Genomic DNA, 22,743 nt, shown 5'->3' on the forward strand with positions numbered 1-22,743 from the left:
GGCAGTGGCCAGGAGCACCTGCCCTAGAAATGGGGCCTCCTGCAGGCTGGCCACCAGTGTGGGCAACCACTGCAGAAGCGGGGCAATGGGATCATCAAACAAGCGGGACGTTCCTGAAGGGCACGCCTGGGAAGAAGTGATTTTAGTCTAAGAGCATGTAGGGCTTGTGTCAATGAAGCCACTTGCTGGGCCCTTTGGCCACAGGACCTGCCCTGAAGGTTGCAGGGTTCTCATTCCAGCTCACAGGAGTTAGTTATGCTAAAAGCTTGCAATATTAAAAAGAAGAAAGAGAAAAACCTTTCTTGAAGGAACCCTTACAAAAAACAATTTTTCAGTCAGAAGACTACTGTTTTACTTCCAATAAAGAGCTATTTTTGCAACACAGTCAAAAGGAAAGCAACTTGGCATGTTTTATGGCCTCTGTTGCCCTCTCCAGTCCTACATTAGGAGTTGGTACTGTTTGGAAAACAACAATCTTAGGAAAGCCTGCACTAATAATAACAATGTCTCAGGCTCATCATTTGATATACATCTGACATGCGCTGGAAGTGAAAACTGGGGCCAGAATTTCCTTTTCTGGCACAACCAGCTATCTGTCAAAAAAAGCAAAGCCTCTTTATAGAGGAGATGGCTTTACAGGAGCTAAAGTGAACTTGTACAGGAACTTCCTCTCAAAACTCTGCCACAGTTGTAAGATGCACCTGTGACATGGCTCTCTGTAACTGTGAGCATGTGCATGCACATGTGTAGAAAAAGTGTCCACTTAAAAATTGGTAAGCAGGGCCAGTTTTCTCTTTGGGAGACAGCCCAGGGCCCACGTGCTGATCAGATGTTTGTTCCTCAGCTGTACCCACCAGAGGGACTCTCAGCTTTACTGTCCTTATAGAGGAGGGGGCTCAGCTATAGAAACAGACAGGAAAACACCAACCGTGCATGCTTTTAAAGCCATGTCACTGTGGTGATAACAAAGAAGTACTATAATTACCTTACTTAATTGTCTATCAATTGATTTTTTTCAAGCCAGATAGACAGGGCGCCTTCAGTAATTTCATATTGAAGTGTCACATCCTTGGGGAGGCAATTCTAGAGGCAGAGAGGGAGCCAAGAGCCAGTCATGCTGCTCCCAGTGAGGACAGGGGGAGCAGGCTGTAGAGATTTATACCTGGATGAAGCAGACGTAAATATACCTGGAAAAAGGGTCATCTCTCCTACAGAGATCCCTGCCTCATGTAAGGACACAAAGGAAAAGAATTCAGCACAGCAATGGCACATTTCATTGACCTCTTTATGTCTAAAATAGGTTTTTACACTCAGTCCCTCCAAGGAAGTTTTCTAAGTGAAGGCATATTTAGAAAGACCAAAGCCCTTTCCCTCCTGCCTTTGGGAACTTTGCTGTGTGCTCCTGCCGTGCTTTAGGGCCACATCCAAAAGAGCACACCTGGAGGCTGCTGCACTCTGCAAATGTCTGAAGCAGTGCCAGGGTAGCGGCACTTGGTGCTTGTCTGTCCCATGACTGGGCATGGAACAGGAGCCAGACAGAAGCAGTTACATCTTTTCAAAGGACTGAGAAATTAATAGGTACAGTTTTCTCTCTTTGAAATAGTAACTGGGGAGATTACCCACCTGGGCTACAAAGGTGCTTTAAATTGAGAACTGGAAAGGCCAGGTGACCAAGGTGGTGACAAACCAGCATAGCAGTATTGTGTTTCCCTGCAATGGGGAAGAGCAAAGTCTGAGCAACACTCACCCCCCACACATTCCTCTTTCCAAAAAAGCCTTCTGTTTTCCTCAGGTTGAACTTCACTGTCCCATTTCTTTGAGTCCACCTGTTCGCTTTGCAAGTCTGAGAGACTTCCCAGCAAATTTCACACAATCAGCAATGACAGCCACATAGGACAAAAGCTGAATATTCTCTGTCTTTCCTGTTGTCCATGAGCAGAATCCTCACCAGCTAGTCTTTGTAATAATGTGGATGCATGTGGAAGTGTAACAGTCCATCATAGCCCATCAGTGAGATCAGAAAAGGTAGTTTGGAAGTGATGAGGTTAAATAGATGAAATGTTGGAGAAGTATACTTGCTGAAAGCATATTTTAGCATATAAGCTTTTTAACTTGATGTTAGAGAAGAGAAAGGACAATTGTGAGAAAAATACCATTATAACTGACAACTGAACAAACAAAGAATTAGCAAGGTATATCTGGAACTCCAGTATATCCAAGCTTCTGCTATCATTCCAGAGTAGAACAGTCTACTCAGGAAAAAACAGATTTTCAAGGAAAATTAAAGCAATTTTAAAAATAGCTTTGATGTTTAAAATGCATATAATTAATGAAAAAAGTTTTCAAAGATACAGTTGGATTAGTTCTGCTTGGATTGGTTCTCTTGTTCCTGTGAATCATGAAAGCAAAAGTAGAAATAAAATAAATCATGGAGTAGAAATGGTTATCTGCACCAAAATTAGAGATGAACTTTTACCAATTACTTGAATGATAAGTTTTCTTACTGCAGGCGCTGCAGAGTCCAACCTTTTATCAAGTGCAACAGAGATTGCTGCTACACTTCAGCATATGCTCAGTAAACCAAATGTTAATCATTTTGAGTAGCACAAGCAACCTGCAGAATAAGGGCAGTCTCCTCTGAAACCCACTATTCCAGTCTTATGGATTTAAGAGAAGAGTATGTAATCCCCATTGAAAGGCTGGAGATCTTGGGCGTGTGCAACTTGTCCCTGTATTGGTATGAGTGCTCGACGATGCACTTTAGTAACTGTTTTACACTGGTCCAAGCAGGGGCTGTCCTGCCTTTCTCCTCTGCAGATTAATGTTACTACTGGTGCAGTAAATCAGATGAAGAACTACCTGAAGCCTTTACTTGGCTCCCACCCAAAGGTTAGTAAAACCTTGAGACAAGGGAGCAAGGGGGTTGGCGTGGTTTTCAGCCCTTCACTTACCTCACCGATCATTTGAACAGCTCTGATTCCTGACACAGGCTGGGGGAGCAAGAGCACACACAGACTGTGTGTCCACATGGAGATTTTGCCAGCCACAAAGTCCAGGAGCAGCCCTCATGAGGATGACACCAACCCACGGGCACCAAGGGAACACTTCTCCGGGACTGGCTGTGCACATAGGCATTGTTTCCTTCACTAGTGACTGAAAAGTTATGGTGGTCTGACAGCAGATTGCAAAAGGCAAATCTCTCTGTATAGCAACTAAAATAGATATTTTTTTATCTTGGCCTTCTTGTTTAAAAAAAAAATGCAGCTGTAAAACCTAGAAACTTGTTGTTTTAACTCAAAAACTATGCTTAAACAAGTGTTGCTGTTTAATTCATATGCTGCAAGGATTTCCACTTCTGCCTGAAAATTCCTAAATGTACGGCCTTACAGACATAATCCATTTTTAAAAATAGGTAGCTGAGGCTATTCCCAAGAGGTAGAAGCTTGTGGATTTACAGTGAAACTGATTCCAGTGCAAGAAAAAGGAAACAGATATTCAGGTTCACCTGATATGCACAACACCAGTGACAACTTCTCCACTAATAAAAGACATGACACAATTAGATTGCTAACCTTTCCACATTGGGAGTTTATCAAAACAGCCCAGGACTTGAATTGGAATGAGAAGAATCAGAACTGAATTCTGTTACAGAATTCTCCTATTCTCTACTCTTGTCTGAAGCTCTCTTGAGAAAGACCCTCTGTGTCATATCTAGGTGCAAATTGCCTTGTTAGAAAAGCTTTGATATTACAGTAAAAGGTGAGTCAATACTGTGAAGGAGCACACCTGTGAAAGGTATCACAAATTTAACTAATGGAACTGGGATAGAAGAAGTGGTCAGGAAGAACTGAATTAAACCAATGAAAGTTTTGCACTATTTTTTGGTATCATGTAATGGGTGCCAAAAGACAGCAGGGCCAGAACACCAATTATGAACTGGGACTAGAAAAGAGAACAGTTGGCAAAAAGAAAAGAGAAAAAGAAAGCCAAGGACAGTAGGAAGAAAATATGCCAAACAGGGACTTTAAATGGGGAAACAAAACTGATGTTTTTCGCAGTGAGCAAGATGACACAATTTCTACTGCCTTTAAAATAGATTTGAAAACACTACCTATTACAGGGTTTTGGTCCATTTTACAGAGAACATATGGGCCAAATGCCAAGCAGATATAATTTCAAAGTAGCCTCAGCCTAACAGGCACATGAAATGCCAGGGGGAAAACTGAAGAGTTCCCCAGGTTTAAGTCTTCTGCCATTAGAAGATGCTCACTGGACCCCCACGCTGCCGCAGTGAGGATGCTCCATGTGTTTGAGGCGCGTAAGCTCTGGTGAGCAACAAAGAACAACATTTCCTGAATCATCTGCTATCCTGTGCTAAGCACTTTAAAACCACTTCTTGTGACAAATCAGCCAAGTATCAAGGAGCACCTAGTCTAATGGGGAAGCTGGAACTCTTCCCAGGCTCCAAATGTGCCCAACGCTGAAAATGAGCGGACGCTACTAGCCCAGCTCACGCACCCTGAATAGTCATTGCAACAATGACTCTTCTCTACACATCCCAGAGAATCTCTGGCAAGTATTTGTCTGCTAAACCAGCCAACTTTTCTTTCAAGGGACACAAAGTGCAGGAGATGTTGAGAAAGAACTATGAAGACAGTAAAAAAACCCAAAGAATATTGTATAAATATTTAACATGCTTTTCCCAAGCACTACCAAGGTATATGTGAATGTCCATATATTATGTAGAAGCAGTGTAATCTGGCTTCATAGAGCTGGAGTGGAAGGAAGAAAAAATGAGTAGTGAAGATTTAAGGAAACCTGAAATCTAAGATAACGGTACCATTGGCAAAGAGTATAGCAGCTTCTTTTCTCTAGACTGGCCTCAGAACATTTACTTTTGGTGTTGCTCATCTTCAAGGCCAGCCAACCAGCTCATAAAAATGTGTCCACAAACCATCTATTTCCCCCAGATTCTTAACCAGGACAGGACACAGGAAAGGTTCCATTTAAAAATCATTTTATTATTAACATAATCATCCCATTTAGCCAAGTGTGGGTTCATGTATAAGGAATGTCGGTAAATATTCCATTTGAGGCTTCTTTTTACATATTTCCATTGATAAATAAACTCTGAATTCACATAAAAAAGTTAAACTTAAATAACTAATATATTTTTTGTAACAGGCATACATTGATAAAATATAAATATTCTTGTACTCAGCCTTTGCTCTAGATAACAGTTAGCCACACATCACAGTTATTAACAACTACAAACAAGAACTCAACTGATTTTCTGGCCTGGACTAAAATAGAGATGGAAACAGAAAATTCACATTTTGACTTCGGGCCAAAAGAGGTTGAGAGGCAGGAATAGAAGAGTTTTATTAACAGACTTGTTAAAAATAGTCTGTTCTGCCACTGAATCTTATTCTACAATTGGTAGTTGATTCCATTACAATTTTATGTAACACTCAAGTATCACTAACAAAATATGGCACATCATCCATGAACAATATAACGATGTTTTAAAACTACCAGGGCAAAACTGCAGGCGATATGAGTGATTTGGCTCTGGCTCACCACTCTGTCCTCTCAGTCTGACATTAACATATGGTGGCATCTCCCTGCTTTGGCCACTTTCCCGCTAAAGAGTGGAGTTTGTTACCTGTAGCTCTAAAGTTTCTCAAACTAACCAGTTACCAGGCAGTCTCATACACTGGGGTTGCTCACCCAGAAGTCAGACCAAAAATCGGTTGATCAAGGTGCCCTCTCAAAGGACTCTGGGAATGATGGTAAAAGGGACCACAGGACTGCTGGCTTCAAGCTCCAGTGCTGTCAAGAAGCATTCAGTCGCAGCATCATCATTGCCTTGAGCCTGCAGCACCTCTCCCAGGCTGTTCCAGACCTCGTGGGCTGTGGAGTTCACTTGGACAGCATCTCTGAGAATCTTCTCTGCCAAGCTATAGCGCCCAAGCTGGTGAAGTATCAGAGCCTGCAAGAAAGCAAAGGGAAAATGGCTGAGATTGGCCAGTAGGGCTTTCCTGTAGCTCAAACAAGGTCACTGCAGTGAAATAAGGGTAGGCAGCTCTTGGGCTCAAAGTGTTAGACTATGTAATTTTTTTTTAATTTAAGAAAAGAAATGACCTGATGCTGGACTGGAGCAAGCTACTCCACACCAACAAAGTCAAGGGGCTTTGTACAGGAAACAAAGACTAAGTAACAAAAACTCCACCCATTTGCCAAGAAGCAGGAATTACCTGGGCTTTTGCATAAGCTCCTGTTATCTGAAGTCCTAAGGTGCATGCCCTGAAGTTTTCATATCCTCCCTGTGCATCTCAGCACCCAGCTCATGCCCTGTAACACCTGAGACCATACACGGCACCAGTGGCCCTCGGGGATGGCTGTAACAAGACTGAGTTCAGCTCAATGGGCAACAACCACAGTGCTTGATTTAATCTGCAGAACAGGAACAGGGACTGACATTGCCCCAGTAATGCACAAAGGACCAGCAGGCACAGAACTTCCTCATAAACTTCCTTGTTACAGATTCTCCATTTTCCTCTGCGAGATGAGATCCAATTCAACACCACACGATCCAGAGCACATCCAAATCCACTAGGATATGGGCTGAATGAGGCCATGGAAATCTCCATCCATCACATTCAGCTATGTTACTGTGCCAGAAAAGTCATGGAATGACCCAGTAAGAGAGCTTTATTCTGGGATTATAATAATCCTAACAATATGCGTTTTTACATTGTGATTCTGTATTGCAAAACACATATGGATCACAAATCTTTGTTTTGCAGAGAGGCATCCCTTACTGCTTACAGAGGCCTTGTGACTTCTCCCATCCCAGCCCCCACTCCTTGGACCACAATTCTTTTTATCTCTCTGTACATCTGTCCCTAAAATCCTTATTAACCCAAGCACTGATGATTAGAAAGTACTGACATTCTATGCAGCCTCTGAATTATCCACCATACATTTCCAGAATTGTGCCCACCAGGCTGAGTTTCAGCTTGGGAAGACTGCTGACTCCATCCTACAGAACAACCGAGCACACCCTGAACTGTAGAACAATATAAAGAGTGCTGTACAGTATTGGCAAGTGAATAAATAAATGCAATGCAGGCTAATTTGTATCAGCCTGGCAGATGTTCTCACATAGAGGTGCTAGAGGGCTTTTTTGGGTTTGGACTTTTTTTGAGCTGTCAATTGAGTCAGCATTTTCAGAGCAAGTGAACAGTACTTCCAATACAAAAACTGGATAACTCTCAGGGTCAGTGCTTTTTTTCCCTGCAGTGAAGTGATTGTCAGTGAGTGGTAGGTATCAGATGAGAAACTACAAAAAATGAAGCAAGGAGATGGAATACACAAAGCTGGTGTCACTGCAGTGCACCTAACCCTAATAAAATGTAAATGTTCTTAATTTTCAAGACAAGAGTCTCTATTTTCAAAAGCCTTGCTTTTTTGGGGTGCAGATATGTCTGTTTTATACTAATTAAACATGTGAATTATTTGAATATTGGTAATACTTTTTTCTTAAATATGCCAGACTATTTTTCCTGCTTGCTAAGGATACAAGCTGTTCTTTTCAAGACTGAAGAAAAATCCAATTTTGCAGATATAAGCCTGTTCATAGGAAGAGACACATATTACGTCACATCTGCCCTATTCTGTATGGCAAAAAGGATAGCTGAGATTTTCCAGGTGATAGAACTAGAGCAAATACTGGCAGTTTGCCTGCTTTTATATCTTCCTAAGAATACAAGCATCAGTCTTGAAATTAGCATGTAGCAGTAGTGAAGGAACAACTCGTGTGGGCAATGGGGTCGCATTGTGTACCCTCATGCTTTGGGGACACAGCTTTCTTGAGGGAGTGTTTCCTGAAAGTCAAGTCTTTCAGTAGTATCTCAGACTGGGACGGTATGAAGACTCCTGCCTCGGGTGATAGCCCTGGGACAAGCAGCTTTGCTTCCAAAGAACCAATAGAAAATTAGACTTGTTTCAAGCAGAGCATCAAAAGGACAGTGACATTTGATAACTGTAGTTGTGGGCTGAACTCAAACAAGTGATCTAGAGAAAGAATGCAAAGTACCCTCCGATTCATTAACTCTCTGAGAATGATGGTCAGATGTCATCCATTGTAAGTGTCCAGTTTGTAAATCCCCTTCCTAGATGACTTCATTAAAATTCTGAGGCACAGAACATTTCAAATTGTTTGCAGTCCTTGCCTGACTTTGCTCTATTAAGCATTACACACCACAGGCAGAAGGAGCAGGCATGTCTATCACACAGCAATATCCTTTGGTGACCTCGCACCCACGCTCATCCAAGAAAACTAACTTCAGTTTACCAGCTGTCATCATATGCTTGCTTTCTGAATTAACTCTTCAGGAAAAAAACCTAAACCACTAAAACCAACAATGACAACAAAACCCACCCAACTAATCCCATTTCCCAAACCAAAACTCCTGTAAGACTTCCCAGAAATCTGTACAAATTATCCCAATCCTTCACTGCATATTTTCCTCTGCTTTCTAACTGGAAACAAAATCTCGAAGCTACCAGTTCTGGCCTTCACTTATTTAGCAGCAGATGTATGGACGACATTTATCTGCAGAATAATGTTAAGTCTCTTGCTTTATGGCTGGAGATGGGCCTGAACAACACATCAGCTCTGCAGAAACACAGAGGGATACCTAAGTGACATATGGTTCAAACCTTCAGACTTGGCATGTTAGTTTAAAACCTAAGCAGAATGCCTTTTCTGTATATCCTCTCTATAAATAGAGATATAGTCTTTAAAAAGATAAAATATTAGAGGGATTTTGGAACCTGAATCAATTAGAAAAAATGCTGTATAATAATTTGGGTAAATAATAATAACTGTCAGTAGGAAAACATCCATTTGACAAAAGATAATCAAACCAGTAAGTTCCGAAGGAATTACAGAAATCTAAGGCAACCTATTCGTTCTTCATTCATTTTAGAATGCTGCAGTACTTGACAGAGGTGTTTAAGACAACTGTTGGCATCTGCAGGAGAAAGCAGGATCTTTCCTGCCATTGCATCACTTTTACATGAAAGAACAATAAATTTATGACATTTGCTCCTAACAGAGTTATAAAAGCCTCTAATGTGTGTACACCTCTTCATTTTGCAGCTCGGTACAAATGTTGCTTATTACTTTACTCCATGTTTGGTTTGTTGAGAATTTTGGGGTTCTTTTAAAGTTGATTTTTTTTCCTGTGAAATCACTGATCTCCCCTAAGTGTGTTAAGGCTTTCACTTTCTCACTGGTTAGGATGTCTGTATGTTGTAAACTCTCTAAGCAAACCTTATTTTTCTTTTAGCCAGTTCTTCATTGTAGGGGTTGATTTTGTAATTCAAAAAACTTGAAGAGAGAACTCTAATGAGAAATAGCACAGGCAGAAAGTGAAGGGAATCTCTGAAGAAACAAAGAGACTTTTTTGTGCCATCATCACAATAAATGAAACCAGTGCTTCATGTCTCCAATCCACTGATATTTATACCAGTCACTTTGAATAATCAACAGTACTCAAAGATCTGTGGAGCTCAGATACTCTCTGCTCAAGGAAAGGTCAACAGCCTTTTACAGTGCCCAGCCAGAGCTGGGAGTAAAAGGGACTTTGCAATTCCAAGAGCCTCCAGGGGCTCTCCAAAGGGGCTTTCTAAAAGAGCAGCACTGTCTAACACTGTGTGCTGCCTTCGACAGGGAGGTACTGTTGTCACTACAAACAAGGTTCTATCCAGACTTCACATCCCAACAAAACAAAACCCTCCAGGAATTAATCAAAATGGGGGGGAAAGTGCTTCCAACTTCTGCCACAGGTTATTTTCAAGATCTTGCCAACTCTTTCCTCACCCAGTCTGGAGTCACAAAGTCTCCCTCTTGGTCAATGATTTCACATGTGTTTCCTCCCTCAATCATTCCCTTTACACTTCATTTTACATTGCCCCACATACAAAACTACCAGGTTTTGCTTATTTCATCCAAACATCTCTCCAAGAACTGTTTTTTAAAATGCTCAGTCAAACAGAGCCCATTTATTCATTAGACAAATGTAAGCATTTTTTAAAAGGAAAACATTCAAATGAATTGGGATTTCCAAATAGAGCATTACAGACTTCAAGTAAAATTTCCAGTTAGAAAATGCACTATTATTTATTGATAAAATATCATCACTCAGAGCCTGAACAACATGATATAATAAGGAATTGTATAAAGCCATAATTGCTTAAATAAGCATGTAGTGTAGTCTTCACTGCAAAGGTATCTTTTTTCTGCAGACAAGCTTTCTCTCTTTGCAAATTAACCTGTCATAATGATTACCAAACAGTCAATGGAAAAGACATATCTAGACAAATAAACATAGGACTAAAACTCTGTAAATAACTGATTTTTGATTTTGAAAAACAACTATTTAAAAAATGATTAAAACCAGCCATTTAGAGCAGTCCAGTAAGGTCACTTTTTTATTTGCTTCTAGGCAAGTGAGAAGCTAACATTCAATTTTTTTTTCATGGAACTAACTTTGAAAAAATTACAGTCATAATTATTACCCATCATATATCTCATCAAACCAGAGCTTTATCGTAAAGTGCTAAACTATATTTGGATTCCATTGAACTGGGAAAAAAAAAAAAAAAAAAGGGTAAAAAGGTAACACTACAAAGATCACTGTGGCTTCTTCAGTGTAACTAAAAATTTTGTCTGAAGAGAGCTGGAGGTTTTCTTAAGGTTTACCTATCTGATTACTTCTCCACCGTGCCTGAAAATAAACAGTTCTCAGTCTCAACAAAAGCACCACTTGAGATTTTTACCTTTATTCACTTGATATCAAGAGGAACATTTTCATTTTCTCTGAGAAAAATATAGACTAGAGGTGGGAGATGTTCTCAAAAGCAATGAAATTTATTTAAAAGTGAAAAAAAAGGGGAACTGTAACCATGAGTCCATTTGCACTCTTGCCTTTTTCAGGGACCGTGCTGAACTCTCTCTGCAGAGAAGGAAACTGGGAACTGGGAGAAATGGACAGAACAAAAAACGTGGCTGACTTAATGTGCAAAGAAGTGCCAGAGATTCTCACCATGTTTAAGAAATGCAGCCTGTTGACCTACAGAAGTCTCAACTGTGGAGATTTGAGTAGTACCAGATATGATATTCATATTAATTTATTCCTGGCAGGTCTGTTACATGACTTGATTGCTAAAAAGCTGCTAGATTTGTATGACACAGACCTTATTTAGCCAAAAAATAACCCTCAGAGATAAAAGTGTGTCTTGCAAAAACAATAGCTATAAGAAAACCTTATAAGCATATGAAAATAAAAAACGGACTGATTTTGCCTTTGACGATAAGAGCAGGGAGACAGAAGAACAGCGGCCAGTTTTGCTGATGACCTGCTGAAGCTCAATAAGCTAACAGCTGATTACGTATAAGCAGACACAAAGCTATTCAGATGTGGGAAAAAAAAGATTTTTAAAAGCTACAAAAGATTTAAAGAACTCACTACATCCAACTTCACAATAATTTTCCCAGTTCACTATCTTACTGTTTTTAAGCAGGTCCCAGCCTAAGAGATAATCAACTTTAAGCTGTGATATCAGAAGGAAATGTTAGAAACATCCCCATCCTATCTAAAAACTTAAAAATCAGGGATTATGACCATAAATAGTTACAAAACTCGGTGTGCAATGTATGCATTGCAAATCCATATGCAGTGTAATTTTAGCATCACAAAACTGCCCCTTGTTACATGGTGCTTTTTCAGCCTATTTTGCAAGTGTTAAGGTGGCTGCTATTTTTAAACAAATCTATCAAACCTGAAGGTTTACCAGAGACTTGACAGTGTTATGCTATAATAATGAAACAGAAGTGTTAGTGAGGCAAAATGAGAAGAATTTGTCATGATACATGGAAAAATAAGTAAAATTCTACAGCTGATACTTTCCAACCTCTGTGATAAAAATATGCATTTTAAATGTAGTCTATAATCAATATTTTACACTTACATAGAGTGAAATAGAACATTATTTATATACTATGCTCTCCTATTTTCATTTTAGCTGATGACTTTGTGCTGAAACATGTCCATCTAGTCAAAGAATGACTTTGCATAAGAAATCATTTATAAACTCCTTTCAAAGGCACATGCACGTTGAGTCATAGTACATAACTATTTTCTGCAAGTATGAAAAAATTGTGACACAACGCAGCAGTTAGAAATAAGCCACTCCATCAAAAAATGATGAATAAACATAGTTCTGTATCTGCAGACACAGGTTGCATTTTAATGCAGGGATTTTGAAGGGTGGCCACATTATAAGATTTAAAACCAACTGGATTAACCACACTACACTTACTTTACAAGTAAAGGTGATAATAAATACTTTTTTTAAATTTTTTTTTCTTTTGGAAAAGAAACTGCAACATGTATAGAATTCGTTTTCCAAAATACAGAATAAAAAACTACTTATTTTCTCTAACAAGACAATTCTTTTGAAAAATAAAAAGCGTATTTCTTCAAATGTGGTCTAAATAAGACTTCCTAGCAGCTCAGTATGGATTTTCTTTTTTAAATGAGAACAAGCAGCTAATAATATAACAGTCAATCACTCCCTAAACCAAACAAAGCAGCTGATGAACAAATATGAACCTGTGCCTGGAGCCAACACTTTTGTTCAGAGCCTATCCCAGAACATTGCCTGTGTCACATGTCCCTCTCTGCCTGGCCCCCTCCCTCCTCCATGCCCAGCACACCCTCTGTGTGCTCTGTGGCCCCTCTGCAGCCCCAGTTTGTTCTTTCTCTGCCCTTCCCCCAGTGCTAACATACCCCCTAAGGTATCCAATTGCTTCCCCTGCTGCAAAACACTTGTTGCTAGGAGAAAACCTACTGCTTGGCAACAGATTTTTAAAACAACAACTTTGGCTTTGTTACTCACTGAACTTCACATCGCCAGCATGAAAAAACGAACCCGTGTGGTCGGGAGTGCTTTTCTGTACTTGTAACTCCCTTGGAAATGACCGACCCCTTCCCACAAAGATGTGCTTGCCTTTTAGTTCCTTACAGCTCACAGCCCAGAATGCAGAAAGGTTCAAAATCGAAGGTTTTTTTTAAAAAACTGCTGATCATAGCCTTCCACTGAGATGGAAGCTCTTGACGGACTTTTCCTGTTAAGACAACATGTTGTTGCAATAATCTGCTGTAATTTTGATTTATACCTTATGTGAACATCCTATCAGCTTTTAAAAAAATAGCATGACTACCAGGCTACATTGCAAGAACCAATTTGACAATAGCACGTACACTGGAAACAAATAGAACGACTTATGATAAAGTGAAGCAGATAGTGACTCCAGATCTTATTTAACCTTTTATCTCCATCTGAAAATTATATTGAGGGTCTTATTTTATATGCTGTGGCTACCAACACAGTAAACCCACAATGGTTCTCCCTTCAAAAGGCAGATGGCTACAGCTCTGGTAAGTACTGCACCACCACTGGCATCAGGGAATAATTACATATAGCCTTAGCCCTAAGATTATGGCCAGTCCTAAACTTGGAGTATTTCTCATCTGGTGCAAACGTTTTACATTTCGTCCCAGGTGTGAGACCATGAGGTGATGCTGAACTGTATGTAGGTCTCTTGATCACCTCCTTCCATCTGGAAGCTTGGTAGCACTGCATCTTCCCTCCCCCCGCTACCAGCACTGAAGCCACATCATTGTCTTCTCATCTCTCCCACAAACCAGAAACGAGGTTTTCCCAGATTTATAAAATACATACACCTGCAATGAAAACTGGTGCAGGAGATCACAGCTTCACACAGTGCTGTTTATGAAAGGGCCCATAGTAATTTCTGTAATTTGGTACATTTTTGTCTTTCCCCTTTGTAGACAGTTTATAGATATAAACACATCACAATGCATTCCCTACAGAAATCCTGCCACTTAATCAGTCTAATCTGTAGCTGTATTTCAACACTGCCTGGCTTTAAAGCAAGGCCAAGTTTACCACTGGATCATTGTACTCCATACAGAGACTCCTAAGAACTGTTTGTTATTGATGCCATTATTTTCCCAGTATTGAGTCAAAGGGTCAGAAGTACAGAAAACTGTATTTCTATTATTCAAAACCTAGGAGTAACTTAAAAGTTTCAATATCCAAAAGAGGGAAAAAAGACCCAACTCCTCCAAAAATTATACAAGTGCCAAACAGGATAAACAGAAAATCTCAGACCAAGGTTTTTGAAATGAGTATCCTCAAAGTCAGCCCACTGAGTCAATATTCAATTGTTTGAGCAAAAGCTGGATTTTTCACAAGAACTGAGGATACCAGGAATTCAGGGTCCTTACTCCACTGCCTAAGAGTAGGTTCCAGTTTAGAACACCTGAACGTTCCTGGTTTTGAAAGCTTGTGCTCCATGCAAAACTACTATAATGTCAAGAAATTAATGTTTTTCTGTCCATCAGTCAATTATGGATAGAATTAAAAAATAAATAATTGGAAATAGCAAGCAGTGACTTTTTAAGAAGCTGTTTTTCATTAATGACAGTTCTTCTATACAACCACATAGAACATAGTAGTTGTATGTGTCTTCTGGAAATAGTAATTAGAAAAATTGACCAAATGTTTTAATGAAGAAATCAATCTGAAGTCAGGGGAATAGTTTGTGTATCAAAGGAAAACTAGAGTTGCAGATCCAGTGCTAGGCTTTGTGAGTAAAATTTATAATTAATAGAACTGTCAGAGTTCAAATCAAGCACTGTGGATATCTTTAGCTAGATTGCCACTGTATTGAAAGCTAGCACTTGTAGTCCATGCTTGTACACACTCAGTACTACAGAAACTAGCACTTACTTGTCTGAACTTTTGAGACTATGGAAAAGGAATCAGAAGTGAATGATATTCTTCTGAAGTACCTTTGTGCATTTATGCATGTGCATTTCTCGAAAATATTCTGAAAAATGCTGTATTAAATATTCAAAAGTCAGAACTGCAGTATTAGATAAAAGATGACCAATCTTTTCATAACTAAAATAAAACAGAAATTCATAGATTAAAGCACATTACTCACATTTCTACTCGTTTTGCCCTCAGCCAAAGAGACTTCTGCATATAAAAATACGTACATACATATGTTTATAACTATGACTAATGTCACTGTTTCAAAAGAATTATGACACTGCAGCAGCACTTACTACACTGGCACTGCAGTAACCTCTAAGAAAAAGAGGTTATTTTTAATACAGCATTAATAAATATTTTTTTCAATAGCATCCCCAGGAAACAGAGCACTTCCTCCCCCGCAAAGCAGATGTGAACTGCCATCTGCTGCTCATGCTCAGCACACTGCACTGGAAGGGCCATCCTCATGGCAGTGTGCAAAAACCTCCCGGCAGGAGAGGGAATGCATCCCCCCCCCCCATCTCTCCCCGGATTCTGAAAAGCAAGGCAGAAGCTGTAGGTAGCTACTAACCTGCCAGTCTGCCAGGACAGCTGCCAGCAGACTCTTCTTTAAGGGACAGCTATTTTCAGTGTGAAGGGAGGGCCCACACCCTCCCATCTGTGCATCATCAGGTACAGGTCAGAAGAGCCAGAACTTAACCATTGGCTAAGAAAGGGCTTCTAGCACTTTCAGAAAAATAAAACAAACACTTCCCTTTATACTGAATTACCTTGCACAAAATTAGATGAAGTTGAACATACTGGAAACTACAGAAAAAAGCTTCTGACAACTAAAGAGAGAAACCCAAACAGCAGTATTTTTGGGAAAAAATTATTAAAGACCTAAGAATAATGTCAATGTACCTCAACAAATCAGCTTTTGTTAGTACTGATCTGGAAGCAGATTAATATAACTGAAGCATCACCTAAGTTTTATAATTAAATTCCATATAAGCCTGTCACATTTTCTCTCAACTGTTTTTTTTTGTGGATCATTGTCAATTTCTTGTTCCACAGTGTTCAGCCTGTAAGTGCTAGGAATCCTGTTCACATCATCTTCCCAAATTTTTCCCTAGCTAGTTTGTTTTTATTTGCTCCAGTGCCAATGCCACTTAGCCTTATTTGGATTATGCATATTCCTCTCATGTTTACAAGGATCATATATTAGTATTAAAGTTTCCTATTCCTCCCAGGAAACTCTGCAGAGATTTCCAGTGCCACACCGCAGTCACCTTGGCACTCACCAGGTGCAAGGGCAACACTGATGCAAAGCCACAGGCTGGGTTTGCCTTCCAGCCATGTTTCTTGGGATGACAAGAGAATCACAGCCCCAGCCTGTGAGGAAGCCCGAGTGAAACCTCTGCCTTAGTGCATACTGAGGGTTCACTTGTCCTGTTGGCCGGCCTCAGCTGGTTTCACCGGGCATGGCAGTCTCTGTTTTGGGGACATAAAGCAATCAGTGGAGCATGAACACTACCATTCTACAAGGGAAGGAGAATCTGTAGGCTTAGAAAAGGTGAGACTACACTGTTGACAAGATGATGATGCTGATAACAGGGACAAGATGATATCTCATGTTGTGCCAGGCCAACTCATGCACAATGGAGATGCAGCTCTGATCAAGTACTACCCCAGCTCTTTGTTCTCCCCAATCACTTCTATACTCAGTCTTGCTCTTGGACTTTGTATTTCTGAAAGTTATTTTATTTCTTTCACTGAAGGGTCTCCAAGTCTCACTTTTGCCTTTGTCCTGTAACTCTTCTCACTGAGTAGAGGTACTGCACGAACTATTCTAAAATTTTCTGTTAACAAATTCAGTAATATTTAGTGAAGCCTCAGTTATTTAATCACCTAGTTCTTCCAGAATTCCGGTCAACTCCTCCATACTCTTCCAACAGCAAGTACTTGCCATCATTTCTATACTTTCATTTCCACTGCTAATTTTACTTTTGCCATCCATGATGAATACCACATTCCTGTTGAAGATTGAGGCAAAATATGACTTGCGGTTACGGACTTTTTGTAAGTGGATATCCACCACTGCACTGATTGACACTGCATGTTAAATCATATTCTGTAGTTGGTTTATGGCTCTTGAAATACATTTTCCAAGCTGTATAATAAATTAGTGCACAAGGTTGGAATCTGCAGAGAAAGTGTAATTCCAAATGCTGTTTTTCTCCCTCAGTCCTCTCCTTTTTTTCCTATTGTCAGCTGACAGGCAGCTGGAATAAATTTGAGCCCTGCTTCCCAGAGTGTAAGAGCCCTGTCCATTTGAGTCACTTTTCTAGTTCACTGGAGCACAGTTGTCAGGAAGAACAAGAATGACAGAAAAGGCACTCCCACACAAAGCTAGGATTTGATCAGACTAAGCAAACTGGGAAGTTAATGCTCTCTGAGTAAAGAGCTGAAATGCAAAGTGGCAGCTTCCACTTTTCAAGGAAGGAATTTTCAAGGAATAAGAGCTACAGCAACAGCATGGGTTTGGTGGGAAAGGTGGGAATTCTGGAACTTAAGAGAGCTGCTGAGTCTGAGGTGAGATACAAACATTTCCTACCAGCTATTGTGTTAAACATCCATTGATTTATTGTCACAAAAATATTCAGATATAAATGTTACATTAAATCAAATGTAATCCACATGGCAGAAAGGCCACACTTACTCATAACAGGGTTTGATTCTGCAGCAAATGAGGTGAGTTTGGATGGCCAAGCTAAAGCTACCTCATTTATTTTCCAGAGATCACCAGCTGCTCATACTATTGTATCACAATTTTAAAGGAAATTAAGTTTGACATGTCAATTACTTTAATAGATCTGACAGCATTTCATACAGTTTTATACTTTATATCAAAACCAGTTATTTCTGGCAACTGTAACCTACCAACTTGTGGCTAGGCATTCAATTAATATGACAAAGTATCATCACAGACTGCCTTTGTGTCATAGCATTTCATAGCCCTCTGGTAAATCTTTGGGTCCGTGACCCTCACAATACCATCTGTTCCAATGCTATTGTGGCTACCACTTTTTCAAATGGCCATAAATTAAAAATCAGACAGAATCCCAAAGAAGCCATTGTCACCTGTCAGGACAAACTGTAACAAGGACCATGGAAAAATGGAAATTGAAATGGCTGTGCAGCTGATAGAGGTTCACTTGCTCATCTTTTGAACATTTGTCATTTGTAAACAAATGACAATATCTGCCTTAATTTATTATTGCACCCATTTAGAAAATAGGGGGGTTTGGTTTTCAGTCAGAGAATGTACTTTGAAAATGATGTCTTTATTTTAAAATATTTATTTTAAGGTAGCAAACCCCACTTACCATCAGGGTCATTTTAATTGAGAAGCCAAGGCAAAATCCTTTCATTTAGTAGGTCAGATCACTTCTGATAGACAGCAAGTATTCTTCCAAAGTGCTACCTAACACGATCTTTGTCCATGTAGATTTAGAGCTCTGAAGCCATTTTCATACTGTATATTGTACAGAAGAAATGTTGAATCCACATGATTTTTTTGTTATTTCTATAGCCCTTTATGGATAAGGTCTCTGTATCACTCACAATTCACTATTTTCCCTACACATATTATGCTATCCAGTAATACAGCTAACTAAGCTAATGTAGCACAATACATTATGTTATGTTCTGGAATAACTTTAAAAAGTCAACTTTTAACAGCACTGACTTCAGTGAAGCCTGGTTTGGTTTTCTAATGACTGTGTCTTACATCACTGCAGCGGAGAATTTACAAACACTCACTCTTGTGCGTTTGCTGATACCTAATAGAAACTGAAATAATGAAAAAGCCTTGGTAGTCTTTCCTCCTGCCTCTATTTTTGTAATATTTGCACAAGCCTATTTTTTTTTTTCCATCATTCCCTCTTCTGATCAGATGAAATAAATGTATTAAATAATGATTTCATAGGCCTGATTTCCTAAGGATATTGGTCTTAAATAGTAAGTTCAATGTCTAAGATATAACCAGAGTATTAGTAGTGGCTGAGGAAGATTGAATACACTGAGTTGCAATGAATCATTTCACCAGCATCACTGATTAAAGACTAACTAATTAGAACCCAGAAAAAAAATGGGGTTAATTTCATGTTAATTTCAGATACATCCATAAAAGAAGCATTTGTAAATTCACTTACAATGTTTAGTTCCTGGAATAACAGGAAAGCATTTAAAAACCTCAGGATTTTTCATCAAAGTATTCAGAAAGAAAAACTGAAAGAATCAAATGTCTGCATCCTAATGGGCCTACTAAAGCATGCTGCTCAAGTGGTTTTGGGTAGTGTCTCCTTGCAGGGCTTAGCTTTTAACAGTGTGAACAATGTTCATGTTTTCATATTTCTGCCAAGTAAGTGCTTTGCTAATGAATTGCTTTGCTTTGTTCATCTGAGCAGTACTAAAAGACTGAATATTTCTTCCAGGTCAAATGCTTTATGTACAGATACGTAGCTCTTGAACATGAGCACTCCATTTTAACTCAGTGTTTTGCTAATATTTCTTTTTCCTTCAGTTCTATACTAGCTCTTAAGAAAGAAAGAAAAGCTGTTCCTAAAATCAACTTCAAATCTAATTTAAGGGCTATTTCTTGAAAGCCAGCTTCCTTGAAGCATCACACCAGCATCTAACACAACACAGGATTTCTCAGATTAGTGTGTAAAAGCCACACATGTATAAAATACACATCAGAGATTAGCAGAAAGAAGCTGTAATGCAGTGTGATGCAAAAAGTTTTCTCAATTTCTCAAGACTCTGATAAGTGCATCTTAGTACAAAACTACATTCAGCCTCAACATCTGGACAGTAATATATACTTACAACCATTGTGACATACTTCAAGGTATTATACAGCCCTCTTCTGTTTACCTCCCACTAATCACAGAAGAGGAGCACAAAGTTATGGCTTGCCATTTCTTACCAAACTGATCTTTCCCAGAGGATATTATCCCTCTTCAGGGAAAAGCTGGCCTGAAAAGTCTTACTGAAAACAGTATTTATTGCACAAAATGGTAATTACATAAGCACACAAACAACATAACAACAAAAGAAGATTTATGACATTAGTTCTCCAAACCTGACTCTGGTTACACACAAATAAACATTCCAGAGTTACATTTGTGCTCACCAATTCAAGTTAGGGACTATAATAGTCTTCAATTTCCCCAAGGACATACATCAAGATTTAATTCTTTTTTGTTCAAACCCAGGTAGGATTCTCATTTGTAGGAAGATGCACCAAAGCATAGACCTGAACAGAACATCTAAGAAAAACTAACCTCTCATTGTATAATAAAAGCAGCAATCCTTTCTCCTTTAGATTTCTATACCCACGTACTTCATATTTAGTTCTGGTTTGAAGTTAACTTCTCTTGAATTTTATCTTACTACCAAGTAAAAATGTAAGATAAGAACCAAAGATTTATGGAAATAATTTACCTTTATCATTTATAAAAGTATGTTACTATAAAACAGTGCAATGTTTAACTGAGCTCTGAAAACCAGATCAAAAAGTAATCACAGAAACAATGCACTGATGCCTCAGGTACTTCTGAACCAATCTGCTGTCCAAACAGACATCTCCTTCACAGGCATCTCAGCTGCAGTGACTTGGGAAATAATATATTCATTGAGCAAATCCAAGGCAATATTGACAAATCTTCCATAAAGAAGAGGAACTGGGAGAAAGAGAGATGTAGGTAAGTGAAGTGATATATTATTTAAGAGTATTGAAAGTGAGTGATACAAGGGCCTCATTTTACATGGCTGAGCTTAATGGCTATCAAGGAGATGCCACAGATCCCTTCACTTAAACTGCATGCAAAGGCAATAACTATCCAAGACATAATTTTCACTGATAAATTATAGAACTGATTTAATAATCTACTTTTTAATAGGAGGTCCATCAGTGACAGAACTAAATTTAAATATCATAAGGGAAAGTCCTCCTAAAGTCTGCCAATAATTTGCAAGTCAACACCCACAAAAGACACTCCACAGGCTCCTTTCAGCAGGCAGTGGGAATACTGATACTGCTGCCCTAACGAGGTTGACATTGGAGATGACTATGGGGAAAATTATTTTCTTCACAGTGCAGAGGCACTGGAAAGAATAATCACAGGAATTAAATGTCAGTCCCATGAATGTGATGCTCAGAATGAGAAATCAGGAGGCTTGTACTGTATTTAAAGCTAGGTATGTCACAGCACCTATGCTCCAGTTTCCCCAGTTTTTAACTGGGAATTCATGCTTCAGGGCCAAACATACTTGAAACTTAACATGTTCGGCACTCACAATTATTATGAAAAAAATACTATAACCTTTTAAAAACATCCAAATTTTTGATGCAGAGAAAGAGTAAAAAAGATTTAAGTTATTGTCTTACTCTTTGACGTACCAGCTCTTAGTTGCCGTAACACTTGCAGATGCTCAACTTAGCCAGTTACTTTTTATTCTTCCAATGCTTAAATATGAATGGCTAAAAATATAATAACTATAACTAATGGTATTTTTTTCAAATGCTAAGAGTTGTTTGCAAAGCTAGTGTTTTAACAAAACATACAGACTAAAGTAATGATTAACTGTTGAAACTAGAAAGCTCTTACCTCTTGGCTCTCTGTAAGTCCACATATATTAGTATCAAATTTTAAAAGGTGCAGATCAACACTGTACTGCTGACTGAAAAGTGAGGAAAGCCCAAAACAGCTTTCTGTTTTCAAGTTTATCATTACTTAGTCTCACTGATGATGTATTTTTCCACCCATATCAGCTTAACCAGGTTATTTACCATTACAGAAGTAGCATTAAAAGCATTAACAACTCTAAGTCTGCAGTCAGTTTCATTTAGAGAAAACACTGGCCTTTTCCAGTGAGATGAAGTACACAAAGTGGTCAGATAGCATGTCTCCTCTCCCCTACTGAAAAATCAAGAGATGGCAGCTTTCTGAGTAGTATCACTGAGTAATTTTCTTCATGCCATTTGTTGCTACTTGTTGAAAAGAATATACTCTAATAGGAATAATTATGGAATAATAACCATCACACCTTCAAAATGAACATAGTTTTCAGAGATGTACAAAACACACTTCAGATTTCCCCACAAATTAAAGCTCACTGAAATAATTGCTTTCTCTTAATTTGTTCATCTAGATTAAAAAAAATAACTTGACATAAAAAATAGCCCATCACTAACCTTAAAAGCCAATTCTCTAACTCCATCTAACACAAGTTTGCTACCAGAAAACACAGTCTATGTTTAAAGAAATCTAATCTTGGAGAAAATATATTATGCTATTCACACAGAGTAAGTTGGTTGAATTCTTCCAAAGTACAAGGTGCAACTCATCTTTAAACTGTAGACTCATGAACAGGGGAATTATTACTAAATATAAAACTGGCTAGCAGAGACACTAAGCTTCAGCAATGGAAAAGAGGTCTTCAAATAAAATTTAAATGAGATGAGCTGAAGAGGGAGAGAGAGACATAGGAAGACTGCTCCAGACTGGGGATTTGCAGGAAAACTCAGAACCAGAGTAGACAACTTATCTGGGGAATACAGCTGCTTGACATAACCCTGCAAAAGCGAGCATTAAAATGATTTCCTGGGGGACCGTTGCTTCCAGATCTCTAGTTTTGCATTAAGGTAGGCTACTTTCTGCTTGATAAGGATAAGATAAAGCATAATTTTCAAGAACAAGTTGTTTAAGTTCCTAGTCAGAAAAAAACCCAAATTATACGGTAACTTCTGGTCCT

At 39.0% G+C, this 22,743-nt stretch overlaps 1 protein-coding gene across 4 annotated transcripts in view; it reads right to left on the reverse strand.

The window, feature by feature from the left end:
- Nucleotides 1–5,051: 5,051 nt before the first annotated feature.
- The window catches only part of TTC7B (tetratricopeptide repeat domain 7B), a 129,564-nt gene continuing 111,872 nt past the window's right edge, over nt 5,052–22,743 (reverse strand). For all 4 annotated transcript variants that reach the window (XM_082284521.1, XM_082284520.1, XM_082284519.1 and 1 more), the window contains one exon: nt 5,052–5,992. In XM_082284521.1, coding sequence (XP_082140647.1) covers nt 5,771–5,992 — 222 coding nt within the window. In that variant the 3' untranslated portion in view covers nt 5,052–5,770. The remainder of the gene's footprint in view (nt 5,993–22,743) is intronic.

This window comes from Coloeus monedula (assembly GCF_965178545.1).
Source record: "Coloeus monedula genome assembly, chromosome: 6".
Lineage (NCBI taxonomy): Eukaryota > Metazoa > Chordata > Aves > Passeriformes > Corvidae > Coloeus > Coloeus monedula.